This window comes from Myotis nattereri (assembly GCF_964212035.1).
Source record: "Myotis nattereri genome assembly, chromosome: 12".
Lineage (NCBI taxonomy): Eukaryota > Metazoa > Chordata > Mammalia > Chiroptera > Vespertilionidae > Myotis > Myotis nattereri.
In genome coordinates, this window is record NC_138087.1 from 41,469,213 (window position 1) to 41,484,411 (window position 15,199).

General features: G+C 40.9%; 2 protein-coding genes across 3 annotated transcripts in view; one reads left to right on the forward strand and one right to left on the reverse strand.

Annotated features, from left to right (window-relative positions):
- Window positions 1–7,311, reverse strand: part of ABHD17B (abhydrolase domain containing 17B, depalmitoylase) — a 50,084-nt gene extending 42,773 nt beyond the window's left edge. Inside the window, exon 1 of the mRNA XM_081103888.1 lies at window positions 6,701–7,311. The gene's annotated coding sequence lies outside the window, so the exon portion shown is untranslated. The remainder of the gene's footprint in view (window positions 1–6,700) is intronic.
- Window positions 7,044–15,199, forward strand: part of LOC308528306 (uncharacterized protein C9orf85) — a 50,185-nt gene continuing 42,029 nt past the window's right edge. The window contains exon 1 of one of the 2 annotated variants that reach the window (XM_081103890.1): window positions 7,044–7,877. In XM_081103890.1, the coding sequence (XP_080960016.1) occupies window positions 7,776–7,877 (102 nt within the window). In that variant the 5' untranslated portion in view covers window positions 7,044–7,775. The remainder of the gene's footprint in view (window positions 7,878–15,199) is intronic. The other variant, XM_081103891.1, reaches the window with a different exon arrangement.

Genomic DNA, 15,199 nt, shown 5'->3' on the forward strand with positions numbered 1-15,199 from the left:
ATATTACCACACTGACTGGTTCTTCTCATTAATATTTGTAAATGGGTAGGATAAAATTACAACTAGACACAGGTTATTATACAGGCCAATAAATGCTATGAAAATATAGAGTGCTACATGAGAACCAGGTGGGGGTGGGAGGTAGATGCTTTCACTTATCATCTCCTTTATCTTAATAATACTTTTCTCAGCTTATCATCCTTTTACACATGAGGAAATCAAGGCTTTAGGTTGTTAAGTCAATTAATTTGTCTATGTTCACACAACTTAAGTGGGAGAGCCAGGAACACAGGTTTAACTTAAAGACTACATTCTCTCCACTCTTCCAAGTTTTAGCTGTCTTCTTCATGAATAGCTAATGCCCTCAATGCACATCTCAGCTCATTCTCCCTTTCTCAATGAGACCTACCCTAATCATCCTATTTAATAATTCCCTGTACCCTTCTCTCCTTTTTCTTTAGAAGTGTTTATCACTTTCATGTGTGCGTGTGTGTGTGTGTGTGTGTGTGTGTATATAATTTTATTTATTGTGCACATTGCCTATGGCCCTCTGCTAGGTAGTAAGCTCTAGAAAGTTAGGGACCTTTGCTTCCTTTGTTTATATATCTATCTTCCCAAACCTAGAATAGTTATCAATTCACAGTAGACTGGCCCATTATTTCTTTTCCACTTTTCATCTTTACCTGTATGCAAGAACTTGTTAACCATCCTTGCTTTTAATTCTTGGGGAAAAATCAGGGCCTATATCTGAACTAAATTAACATTAAGATATTATTTACATTTACTCTGAAATTATATTTTAAAAAGTAGGGTCATAAGAATCACTTTAAAAAATTCTAGCCAGAATAAAAAAGTGATGAAAAGACATCTAAAATAAACTGTGGAGTGTGGAATGTGGAGGATACAAATGATAGATCATTTGTAAGAGTGCCTGCTCACTTTGTTTTAGAGACTTAATGTGAGTCACAGATGAAACACAGGAATCAGAGTATTTTGAAGCAGTGGTTCTCAAACCTTACAGATTTCAAATTAAAAAGAAAAGTTGGAATGACAGAGATAGAAACATTGATGAGAGAGAAACATCATCAATTGGCTGCCTCCTGCACATCCCTTACCAGGAATCGAGCCCTAAAGGAGGCATGTGTCCTACCGGGAATCTAATCATGACCTCCTGGTTCAGAGGTCAATGTTCAACCACTGAGCCACACCTTCTGGGCTAAAGGTTAGTCTTTTTTATTAAGCAAATTTAGATTCATAAATACATTATTACATAAAAATAGTTCTATGTAAATTTAAAATCTAAATGTGAAAAAGTAAAACTTTTAAAATAAGCTATAACAGAACCCATAACCTCAGGATAAAGAAAACCTTTAAAGAGAAAAAGCACAATCATAAAAGAATAAATTTGACATTAAAATTAACCATATAGTTAAAGTGAAAAGGCATGCTAAAAACTAGACAGATATTTGTAAAGCCTACCAAGTATTTTTACCAGAGTATATAAAAAGTATTTACAAATCCATAAAATGAACAATCCCATAAAAAAAACCAAGTAAGTAATGTATAGAAAAAGGAATGCGAATGGCTAATAAAAGAGTTCTCAATTACAGGTCAACTAATTGGGGACATGCAAATGAAAACTACAATGAGGTACTATTTCATACTCAGAATGAAGAAACTTAAGAAGTCTATAAAGTATTTGGAAGGTGGGAAAATAGACTTTCTCATCCATTATGGAAACAAACACTTTGGAGAGAAAACTGCTAGTTTAAAGTTGAAGAAGTGGAATCTACACTGTGTTCTAGCAATCTACTACTAGATTTGTATCCCAGGGCAATCTTACTCAATGTTGGCTTTTAGTTGTTATAATGAATGGTGGGCACTACTGAACAGATGCCGGGGTGCCAAGCACTCTTCGTGTGTAGAAAGAATGCTGCCCCACGTCCCATATCTCTGGAACGTTCTGCTGGACACTAAGGTCAGATATTTATAAACAGGACTTAACACAAAATATAGTTTTGTTTTAATATAGATGTAGATTTTATAGAATGCAACCACTATTTAAAGAGATAAGACTGCACTTTTATTTTTGTTCAAACTTTATTGAAAATAGTTTATTTCAGAAACTTATTTTTCATCATCAGTAGAACCACTTGTGTTTGAATGGCTAATTCAACACCTGTTTTAATCTGCACTAGTAGCTGTCCTATTTATTCATGGTGATACTACCCATTGGTGCAAAGTAGCTGACAACTACATTTCTTCTAGCAGTGCTTCTTATACTTTAATGTGCACACAATCACCTGGGAATCTTGTTCAAATTCAGCATCTGAGTTAGTAGAGTAGGGCCTGAACTTCTGATTTCTAACAAGCTCCCAGAATTCTGATGTTACTGATCTACTATCACACTTGGTAGAAAGATTGAGTGTGGTTGAGCCCCAGCATTTACAGAGCAAAATGTATTACTTTGTTATAAATTACTTTTTATATTTTAGTAAGGGCATTACTTTCCTTAAAATATGAAGTAAGGCTGTTATTATGAATTTCTTTTTAGCACAGTACCAGGTGTACTGGTTATTAATGCTGATTTTTTATGGAGTTACACATATGTTGATATATATGCGATTTGATATGTATGCTATTTTGTTGTATTGACAAGCTTCAAAACTTCATATGTCAAATTTTCTGAAGGTGTTAACATCATAGATATTTTTACGCTTAAAAATGTCGAATTTTGTGCCCAAAAAAGAGCATTTGTGGGAAGTTTTAATTCGTTACTTTATTTTGAAGAAAAGTGCTGCTGAAAGTTATTGTATACTTCGGGAAGCTTATGGTGAACATGCTCCATCTCAAGATACGTGTGAACGCTGGTTTAAACGATTTAAAAGTGATGATTTCGATGTGAAAGACAAAGAAAGTCCAGGTCAACCGAAAAAGTTTGAAGACCAACAATTACAAGCATTATTGAATGAAGATGCGAGTCACACTCAAAAACAACTTGCAGAAAGATTAAACATTGCTCAGCAAACAATTTCTAATCGTTTACAAGCAATGGGAAAGATTTTAAAGGAAGGAAAATGGGTGCCACATGAACTGATCCAAAGACAAATGGAAAATTGTAAAGTCATCAGTAACATGTTGCTTCAATGGCACGAAAGTCTTTTTTGCATCCAACTGTGACTGGTGATGAAAAGTGGATTTATTTTGAGAATCCCAAACGCACAAAATCATGGGTTGATCCAGGTCAACCATCAACATCGACTGCAAGGCCAAATCACTTGGGAAAGAAGACAATGCTCTGCGTTTGGTGGGATCAGGAAGGTGTGGTGTATTATGCGCTTCTAAAACCAGGTGAAACCGTTAATACTGATCGCTACCGACAACAAATAATCAATTTGAACCATGCTTTGATCGTGAAACGACCAGAATGGGCCAGAAGACATGGCAAAGTAATTTTGCTTCATGATAATGCACTATCACACACTTCAAAATCAGTTGAAGACACATTAAAAGATCTTGCCTGGGAAGTATTAACCCACCCACCGTATCCTCCAGACATGGCTCTTTCAGATTACCACTTGTTCCGATAGATGGCACACGCATTTTCTGAGGAGCACTTCAAAACGTACGAAGAAGTGGAAAATTGGGTCTCTGAATAGTTTACCTCAAAACAAGAAAAGTTCTATTGGGACAGTTTCCACAAATTACCTGAAAGATGGAGGAAATGTGTAGCTAGTGATGGACATTACTTTGAATAAAGCACTTTTGATGTTTCTCTTAAAATTATCGTGTTTTCTTTGATTACAAAATCTGCATTATTACCTGTACACCTGGTATTGGGGAAGTTACAAAACATGTCTATAAAAATGAGATATAAGGTCAAGAACCACTGCCCTAAGTAAATATATAAAAGAATATTCCCCACAAGACTGTTTAATAAGCAAACAAGTGCAAAAACGAAAATAACCAACAAAAACTTGATATAATCACATAATGGAACACATACCATATTGCAGTACAAATAAAGAAACTAAAACTACCTGAATAAACACAAATAAATTTTAGCAAATTGAGTGAAACTAGAGATACAATCATCATATCTGAATAGTCTTAAAACAAAGAAAAACTATATAATGTTCATGGATGTAAAGGTAGGAAGTAAAGTATAAACATGGATAGGATGGCTGCGTATCAATTTTGGGTCAGTGGTGAGGAATGAGGAAAGGGTGTAGGAGGTATATAAAGTACTATGAGAAAGCTTCATTTTGTTTTGCAGTTTTATTTCTTCAAATTGGTAATGGATGCATGGATATTCATTATATTGTGTGTTGCCAATACTTATATTGCTATATTATTTGTCATTTCACCTGAATTGGCAAAAAATGTTGGGCCAGCCAAGTGTTTGAAAAACACTGCTCCTGAGGAAAGGATTTAGGAATAGATGTCAGAAAACTCAGCTTCAGGTCTCAATTCTGCATCTTACAAATTGTGTAGCTTTAGGCAATTTGAATAATTAAGTACTCTGGGCTTTATTCCACCTGTATATGACATCGCTTTTTCCCCTCTAACTCACAAAGCTGGTTGAGAGGCATATAGAGCAATGTACGTGAAAAATTTTTAACAGGGTAGGAAAGGCAGGCATAATTTTTGAGCATGAAGAGCAAATTTTTGGATATATTACAAATAAAATCTATCAGCAAATAAACCAACCAAGTTAATTTGCCATTCTCTTTTCTTGTCATCACTGACTCTAAAGATATAACCAATCTTAACATGGAAGAAACTTTATGTCTACTAGTATAAATTCCTAAGTGCATATAGATAGGCATTCCCCCTAATATAACTACTTTATGCCAATTCTTCACCAAGAAATTGAAATTCATAGCATCAAAACAAAACAAGAACTGCACTAAAAAGTACTATTTAAATGAAACAATCTGTCACACACCAGAGTAACTGTTGATTCTTATTGCCCTTACTATAAAGTGAGCAGGTGGCATGTTTTATTAGCCTTATATTACAAATGAAGAAACTGACTCAGATGTGGGATAGCTGGCCTGTAGACCAATTCAGTGACAGAACTTGGAACAGACACTAATTGCCTAGTTCTTCTGTGTCCATTAGGCAACCAAAACATTATTTTGTCACAGGGATACAGAAAATTCTTTGTCAGATGTTATTTCATGCACATTTCAAAATGGGCAAAAATACTCAAGAAAACAAGCCACTTACCTACAGTACCATATAGTGAGGGACAAAATTAGAACTGACTTGCCTGGTAAAAATCTAATCCCATCCTTGCCAATTAACCTTATTAATACTACAGTAAGAGAAAAGAGAGGTCAACATATGGATGAGGGTGCTATTCATTTCCTCCTGGATCTCAAAAAAACATAGCAATTATTACACAACAGGGATTTTATATTTTTTATTAGTGGAAACGTGGCTATCTCCACTGTTCAAGTAACCCACTACCCCTACTCCAAAAATAGAAATTTACCAACAAGCAAAGAGTTGGCAGTACCCAACTAGAACACTGCAATTATGATAACTATCAAAACACTGGTAATTATTAGATATTAGACATATCACCCATTTATGCTATAAATATATAAAGAGACAAACTCTTTATGGAGAAGAGTTCATTTCCTTTTAAGTCTTCCTGTTAAACAGATGAATACTATTACAACAGGTACCTGACTTTTACTCAGACCCAGTAGGCTTCAAATGCTGGCAGAAGATATTCAAAATTCATTTTATTAATTGGAGCCTTAAAAATCAATGACTCATCTTGTGGATCAAGTATTAAAAAGTAACATCTTTTCATACACATCCAAAATTTAAAGACCATCCTCCCTGTATCCCGTTATACATCCCTTGGCTTACCAAATCCACCTAACACCGACTTACAACAAAGCATCGTCTAAAATAAACTATGCTCTGGCATTGCCAGAAATTTCACCCTAGCCTAGACCATCATGAACATTTTTGTTTTAAACAAGAAGCTGGGTTAAATTCTCTTTACAAAAAGCCCTTCACAACAATACAATCTAACTTGAAAAGAACTTTCGTTTCAGGATTAAAAAGCAAAACAACCCAAACATCAACTCCAATTTTCCGATGCAAAATTCCTCCCCACTCCACCCCAGAGTTCGCAAACAGGCAAGACTCCGGGTCACCCGCCTCGAGAACAGGAACCCCGCGGCCCGGCCGCAATTCGCAAACCCCCGGGGACCCGGCAGGTTCCATCTCACACCGAGGCTGACACGCGAGGACACTCGGAGAAAGCCTTCGGGCTCCGCGAATCTCACCGCGAACCTGGCCTCATCTCTCCGTCCGCGGCTAGAAACGCAAAGGCGGGGAAAGGAGACCTCGGCCAGGGGGGCCTCAGACCTTTCCCAGCCCCGGGTCGGTCTCGCCCAGGCCCCCCGATTCCCGCCGCCTCGCCCACCACTCGGACCCTCCTCTCCCTCTCCCTTCCCCCGAGCCCCCTGGAGAACCCTCCCCCAAATCGGGAGGGGCTCTCCCGCCTTTCCCCGCGCCGAGTGGGATCCCGGTCTCCCAACAACAAAGACGCATCTCGCTCCCCTCCCCCTGCCGGGCCACGGCTCGCCTCGACCCGCCCGCGCTGCAGCTCCGGGCCCAGCGCCCCCTCCCCACGCCCGGCCGCAGGCGCCCAGCCCCCCGCCGCCTCACGCACCTGCACCGGAGGGGCCGCAGTCAAGGTGTCGGGCTGCAAGGGCCGGGAGAGAACCTCTGCCGACGCGCGGTCCTCCACGGGGCGCGCTCCGCGATGCCGCCGCCGCCGGACTCTCCCGGCCTGCGGGCGGGACCGGCCGAGCAGAAGGGACGAGGGCTGCGGTGCCGGCGACGGGACCAAGATAGGCGGCAGCGCCCGAGAGGGCCCGCTCGCGCTCCCTCCTCGCCTCCTCGCGCCGGCCCTGCTCCTCCACGCGGGCTCGCGTTCTGCTGACTAACGGCCCCGGCGCGAGGCGCTGGAGCTGCCGCCGCCGCCGGTTGCTCTCGGTCGGCCCGCAGGTCCCGAGCGGCCGTGGTCGCAGCTGCCGCCGCCGCCGCCACCACCACCGCCCTTTCTGGCACTGCAGACGCCACCCAGACCCAGCCAGGTGTTTCTTCTCCTTAACCCTCCCTTCTTGCTCCTGTTCAGCCTGCCAGCCGCTGGGCTCGCCCTCGTGGCGGGAGGGAGGCGGGAAGGGAACCGAGGGGCACCAGCAAAAGACTCACTAAGCCAGGACTTGGTCACTGACGGGATGAAGATGCCAAAACTGACCCGGGCTCCAGCCTCCGAGCAGGCAGGGGGAGGGACGCAGTCCAGTTTAACCCGATTTCCACCAATCACAAGCCGCCGAGCGGAGTCGGGCGCCAGGAGAGGCTGAGCTGAGTCGGCAGGAGGCGGGGATTGCGGAAAAGAAGGGCCAATGGAATCAAAAGTTCCCCGCCCCTCCGCCTTGATGGACATCCACGTTCGGACCAATGGGGGAATTGTCGCTTCGAAGAAAGCGGGATGTATCTGCGGAGTTGGAGAGAGAGGGTGAGCGGAGGGATCGAGTCTTGACCTCGAGGAAGAGCCTTCAAGTTGCCGAGGGACCGAGGATGTCCTTTGACCTCCGCGCGGCGTCACGTGGACTGACGGGGGCGGGGCGAGAAAGCTAAATCAGTTCCTTCCGGGTCAGTGACAGGCGTCTTCTCCACGAGGTAGTTCGTGGCTTCTTGAATCTTCCTGCTCCCAGCGTTTGGTGATTGTGATTTCGGCGATGAGCTCCCAGAGAGGCAACGTGGCCCGTTCCAGGCCTCAGAGACATCAAAACACGTTTAGCTTCAAAAATGACAAGTTTGATAAGACTGTTCAGACCAAGGTAGGACCCTGCCTGTAGCATTAGATCTGACTCCAGGAAGGAATGGTTCAGTGGAGGGGAAAGAGGAAGTGAGAGGAGCTGGCGAGGGCGAGCGTGGACCGCAGCCCAGAGTTAGTTTTGGCTGCAGTGCAGCCCTTTCTGAAATGATGTTCCCACACCCTCTCTTTGACCTGGATGTGTTGTCTCCTCATGAATGTATTTGGCAGTCAGCACTTGACTGATTGCACAAAGAGTGAATGGGTCCCTCATCAAACTTAAAATGCAAATGGGTAAATTGAGCTCCTGTCTGGATCACATATTTACAGTAGGAAAATGAGGATTGTGGCACGAGCATCTCCTAAAACGTTGTGCCAACTTTATGCAGCAATTGTTTGTTTTTGGAAAACCCCACGTCCGAATGTTTGTAGGGGGAATGGGAAGGATTAAACGTTCTCAGCCCCAGTGCTTTCACTAACATACGTCTCTTGTAAAGGTAGTTTGAGGATCGAATTGTTTGAGTAATGTAAAAATGCTTGTTTTGCTTTTTATAACTCATTTACTTCTTGAGCAGGATTTCTGCAACCTTCAAGAAAATTAAGACTGTCTCCATAGCCACAGGTCTTGGGTTTTATAAAGCTCCTAATTTGCTGTAGGTGTCTCCCCCTCCAACTTCTCCATAGCTGTATGGAGAGGAGATCATTGGAGACAAGGGCATCTTGGGGGCCACCTTCAATATCAGATGAACCTGATATTCACATTATCTGGAGTTCAAATTTACTAGGTGTGCAGCTCAAGTAAATTATTTTAATATTTAGTTTCTCTGAGCCTTACTTCAGTTTCAAATGAGAAACCTGGCAGGATTGTTGTGAGGCTAAATTAAATGATGTATATAAAAGGTCTAGATCATAATAAGTGTCCAACAAGTGATTAATTTCTCAACGTTGAAATTAATGTTGGAAGCAAACTGATTATACATAGTAACTTGGGGTCCCCTTTTCCTTTTCTCTTTCTGTCTTCACTAACTACAGATATTTAATGAGTACATTCCATGTACAAGGCCCTGTGCTTCAGTGCATACAATGTTTAAAAGAGTTGATTTTGCTTATAGTTTCCTGGGTCATTGGACAATAAGCAAGCACAAAGATGTATAGTTATGAATTATAATACATTCTGATGAGGGAGAAGACAGTTCAGTAAAGAAGAATAAAGAGGGATATTTGCAGTTAGGTGCTCAAAGGACCTCTTCTTTTCCTTAGGTTCAGATTGGGGGGGGTGGGGGAGAGAAGCTGAAGCAACATTTGGGAAAATTTTCTCAAGTTTGTGTGTTAACATTAGGTAAATCTAAATAAAAGGCTGTGTTATTCCTAATAAATGACTGTCTGGTCCTATATTCTTACTGTAAGTTTTGGCACAAGCAATTCTGATTGTTTTTCATCAGATGATAAGGCAGTTTTAATAAGTATTTAGCCACTGTGTACCCTACTGTGCTTCTTGTACTTATAAGTACAAGGCTTCTTGAACTTGTACTTCTTATGCTATCAGTTCTTTGTAGACTTCTTACACTTCTCATTGTCTGTTTCTTGGTGCTATCTAACAGCTGTGGCATTATGGTCTTAAACCTTTTCATGAGTCTCAAGTTTAATCACTAAGTTTTATTTTGTTTATCACTTTTATTATTCATTTCTTTGCTTCTTTTAAATTGTGAGGAAGTGCCCTGGCTCGTGCGGCTCAGTTTATTGGGCATCTACCTGTGCACCAAAATGTTGATGGTTTGCCGAAACCGGTTTGGCTCGGTGGATAGAGCGTCGGCCTGCGGACTGAAAGGTCCCAGGTTCTATTCCGGTCAAGGTCATGTACCTGGGTTGCAGGCACATCCCCAGTGGGAGATGTGCAGGAGGCAGCTGATGGATGTTTCTCTCTCATCGATGTTTCTGGCTCTCTGTCTCTCTCCCTTCCTCTCTGTAAAAAATCAATAAAATATATTTTAAAAAAAAAGGTTGCTGGTTTGATTCCTGGTTAGAGCACATGCCCAGGTTTCGGGCTCTATCCCAGTAGGGGGTGTAGGGGATGTGCAGGAGGCAATCTGTCGCTGTTTCTCTCCCTCTCACTCCTCTAAAACTCAATGAAAATATTTATTAAAAAAGATTTTTTAAAAATTGTGAGAAAGCCACATTTGTCCATTGGTAGAAACACCAGGTGTTTTGTTATTGGAGATACTGGCAAAAACAGCAAGAAATATTTTACTGAGGCAAGATCATTAGGTTGATTGTTCATCTGTCTAATGGAGGACTAATAATTGGTTGCATTTATAGCAAGTTCTTGAGCCAGTTAGATGCCGCTATCTAAAGCCAAAATTTTGTCGGAAGCATCTGACCCTGTCTTCATTCTTATGCTTTATTTCAGAAAGCTATTGGATTCAGTGACATCTAACAAAGAAAGAGTAATAGCTGCATGATCTTCTGTAACTCTCCTTAAAGGATTTTAGTTACAATTGATTACTTGTACCTCATTATTTTGTAGGAGATCTGCATTAGTTCCCCTTCTCCTTCTCTGCCAAGCAGTTTGTCAGGACTTCACTGAAATTAGATGATGGATAATGACAGATGTTTTATTGGGAAATGTATATAGGTACAGCACCCATTCCCCAAAGGACAGACCGATAGCTGTCTTCGTATACTTGAAGACAGTACACTGATTCTAGAAGAGTAGAGAAGCTTGTTCTGTGGCATTCTTTGTAACCAAACTTAGACCAACAGGTCAAACTCACAGAGGTAGGTTTTAGCTTAATCTAAGGAAGATGTCTAATAGTGAGGAGCATGCATAGGATTTTTAAATTTCCCCTTGACTGGGATTATTAAAAGAAGTCTCTATTGCCATTGGCTGGTAGTGCTGTCTTGGGACTTGAAGAGGTAGGGTGGAGGTGGAAATAGGATTAAATCTCTTCTAGTCATTTGGTACTGAAATATATATATATCATCAAGACAGCCTTGTGAGCCCTAGTTGGTTTGGCTCAATGGATAGAGTGTTGGTCTGTGGACTGAAGCGTCCTGGGTTCGATTCTGGTCAGGGCCACATGCCCAGGTTGCGGGCTTGATCCCCAGTAGGGGGCATGCAGGAGGCAGCCAGTCACTGATTCTCTCTCATCATTGATGTTTCTATCTCTCTCTCCTTCTCCCTTCCTCTCTGAAATCAATAAAAATATATAAAAAAAAGAAATGCAAACTTGTTGAAGAATATTTGAAATAATAGAGAAATGAATAAAGTATAAAAGTGAAGGTACCCTTTCCCAGCCCTATTCCTCTTCAGGTACACTTTTTATTTAGTCATGTAAGGCCTTCTACCTGAAGGTAATTATCATTAGAATTTCTTAGTTGCTAACTTAAGCAGAAAGGGAAATTATTGGAAAGATACTGAGCTGATCTTATGACGCTTATGCAAAAGGTGTTTGCTTATTTGTATTCAAAATTGCCAGGTTGGCATTACTGCTGGGAAATTTTATTCTCATTTGGCTTTGTGTATATCCAACTTCATGCAATCTTCCAACCTTTCAATGCTGCCTGCCCTAACCCTTCCAATTTGTCTTCTGGAGTTGATAGTTTATTAGCATCAAATAGAGACAGATTGTTGAAAATAAAATTATGTTCACTTTCTTGCCCTACCTGGCTATTCCTTATAATCCTTAAGTAATGTTTGTTCAACCCCCCAGTTAGAACCATTTTCTCCCATTTGCTGCTTCAGTCCATTTCTTCCTTGCTCAAAACCCCAGCTCTTCTGAAATACATACCATCAGATTGCTATCCCCTCCCAATCTGTCCTTACCTTCCAGTTATACCTCCTCATTTGTACCTGACTCACTGCTTTTCCTAATTCCTGTCATCATGTTTAGGATGCTCGCATGGATAATGCAACATTTGATCCTTCAGCTTTTAGACCCACCCTCCACCTCAACGTTGGGAATCTCCTCCCATGGTCAAAGCTTAAACTCTTATGCATATAATTGCTCCACTTGCCTTTTTTCTTTTTTCTTTTTTTTTTAAATACTGGCTACTATCTACTTACCTGGTTTCCTTATTCCTCAAAGTAATTTTTTTTTTTACTCCATTGGCTCCTCCTCTCTATTAATCCTTCCACTTTTCACTGTACTCACTTGTGTCCTTTCCCCCCCTCCTTTTTCTAGCTTGAAGTCCATGCTTCATGAATACAATTGCTTTTTTGCATACATCTCAGCTCCCTTATCTTCTTTCCCTCTGTGGTACTTGCCTGACAGAATCCTAACCTTAGATCTGGCTTTCTGCTATTCCATCATCACGTCTACCAAACTACCCATATGTGTTGCCTTTCTATTACAGAGGGTGGAAGGCCTGTTTTTCCACTTGAACCTTGCCCTGTTTCCCTAAATGACTTAAAGGCTTAAGGCTTCTTATTTATTGTCCATGTTCTCTTGCATCATCAATCTTTCCATTACTAATGGCTTATTTCAGATGGAATCCATGTTCTTTTGAAGCTCCACCCTATTTTCTTTTTCTTTTTTTTTGTAGAAAAGCTCCTGATTCTCTATTTCCCCCCCCCCCCCCCCCAGGGGTCGCCTAAGACCATCAGAAAACACATATATAATTACATATTGTTTTTGTGATTAATCACTATGCTTTAATTATGTTCAATTTGTAACAATGAAATTGGGGGTCACCACAACATGAGGAACTGTATTAAAGGGTCGCAGCATTAGGAAGGTTGAGAACCACTGGCATAGAGATTGGTAGGAAGAGTGGAGGTGCGAAAGGGTTGGCCAGGCTCCCACAGACAGCAGCTTAAGTTCTGAAGAGATACCTCAACTGTGGGGGGTTTCCACTGAGAACTCAGGGATCTAAACCCCAAGTTGGGTTCTCCATCCCAGAGCACCAGAACTGAGAAAGGTGCCCGCAAAACACCTGGCTATGAAAAGCAGCAGGGTTGCTACCTGCCAGTCAGAGACGGCTGGAAATGTAGGCACCCACAATAGAATAGAGCAAAGACATCAGAAATCGACCCAAGCCATTACACTCAATTAATATTTGACAAAGGAGGCAAGAATATACAATGGAGTTAAGACAGTCTCTTCAATAAATGGTGTTGGGAAAATTGGACAGATATATGCAAAAACAAAAAAAAATGAAACTAGACCACCAACTTACACCATACACAAGAATAAACACAAAATGGATAAAATACTTAAATGTAAGTTGTGAAACCATAAAAATCATAGAAGAAACCATAGGCAACAAAATCTCAGACATCTCTTGCCGGGGTCCAACCCCAGCAGGTCCAGGGATTCCCAAAGGCGTAGACGGAGTCGGCGAAGAAGGAAGGACACGGAGACAGTGTTCAGTTGATCAGCAGCCTAGCCAGGATCTCCCGCCAAGTTCTAGTCTGGATCTCCAGAGAGGTTCTGGTCGATTCTCTATTTCTTTACTTCTCATTGTTTCTATCTCTATTCAAATAGTTTTGCACCCACCATTTCACTCTTGTCAAGGTTATTTATCTGTTTCCAGATCCCTGGTTAATAATGCTCAGTCCTCATCTCACTCAGTTGCTCAATAGCATTTGCCTCTTAGTCTCCTGAAATAATATCTTCATTCACAGTTTTAAATACCTTTGAGGCTAACCTTGGTCCTGAACTGCAGGGTTGTTTAAATACCTACTTGACCTCTATTCTTGAATATCAAAAAGGCTTCTTAACATGGAAAAGAAAGAACTCTTCATTTTTCTCTCTCAAACCTTTCTTCCTCTAGTGTTCTCCAACTCTGTAAACAATTCCATCATTTACTCAGTTTCTCAAATCAAAAATTTAGGAATCACCCTTGATTCTTGTCCTTTTCTCACATTCTGTTTCAATTTATCAAAACTGAGTTTTTATATTTATTTTCATAACCTCATTACTTTTTGGCATATTGTTTGTCTTATTTATAGCCCACCCGTAGAATATGACTTTTTTTTGACATATATTTTATTGATTTTTTACAGAGAGGAAGGGAGAAGGATAGAGAGTTAGAAACATCAATCAGCTGCCTCTTGCACATCCCCTACCAGGGAGGTGCCCGCAACCAAGGTACATGCCCTTGACCGGTATCGAACCTGGGACCCTTGAATCCGCAGGCCAACGCTCTATCCACTGAGCCAACCCGGGCTAGAATATGACTTTTGTGAAGCCAAAGATTTTCTTTACATTCTCAAAACCTAGGTCAGGGGTTGGTGATTGAATAAAGTAAATAAATTATAACAGTGTGTTAAATGCTGTGATGAAGGTAGTACAGGGGAGTACTACAATAATTCAGGAGTAAAGGGAGAGAGGAAATAATTAATATAGTATTATCCTCAAAGAGATAGTACCTCTTGGGGATGAAAGGGTCAAGGAAAGTTGAATGGAATCAGATGAATAAGGCAGAAAGAAGAATGAGTGCTGGTGAGTTTGTAGGTGTGGGTCAGGAAGTTAAAGGAGTTTAATCTGAAAACAAAACAAAATGAAAAGGATCAGGTAAAATTGTTGCACTGGGGAATCATTTGAAAACAAGGCTTTTTGTTTATTCATTTTTGAGGGAAGATTTTGTAACACACTAAAGTCTCCTCAGTAATGTTTGAATGAATAAAGGTCACCTTAAATAAAGAGAGGAGGCCAAAAAGCCTAAGAGTCAGTGAAGGCTCTTTTCCAAAACAAGATTATAAATAGGTATTTATGCTTATTTCCAAAATGAACGTATTACATTATATGATTACAAAAGCATAGACTGAAAGCCTCTCTTATGTACTGGTTAGAAGAGTGTAGTTGACTAAGACCTTTTTGCCAAATGGATTGATCTTATGCTGTGAATTAAAATTCTGTTACGGACAGCCCTGGCTAGTGTGGCTCAGTTGGTTGGAGCATCATCCGGTACACCAGAAGGTGGTGGTTCAGTTCCCAGTCAGGGCACATACCCAAGTTGCAAGTTCAGTCCTTGGGGTGCATGCAGGAGGTTACCAGGCTATTGATCGATGTTTCTCTCTCACATCAGTCTTTTCTCTATGTAGATGTAGTGTGTTTTATTTTGGTTTTGGTCAGGTTACTTTAAAGAGTAAAACTATTTTAAAGTGTATACATTGGTTAGAAAAATTCCTTGTAAGCTGTCAGATTTCAGATGTTTTTGGATTTTGGGCTAAAGGTAACAAGCTCTTGTTTAAGACGGTGGCAGTATGGCGTGGTACAAAGACATTGATCTTGGAATCAAAAGATTTAGGTCAAATTCTCTGTTATGTATTGGCTGTATGATCATCAACAAGTTTCTTAACTTGTCAGGGTCTCGGTGGGTTTAGCTGTATTGTGAGAGTTTAAT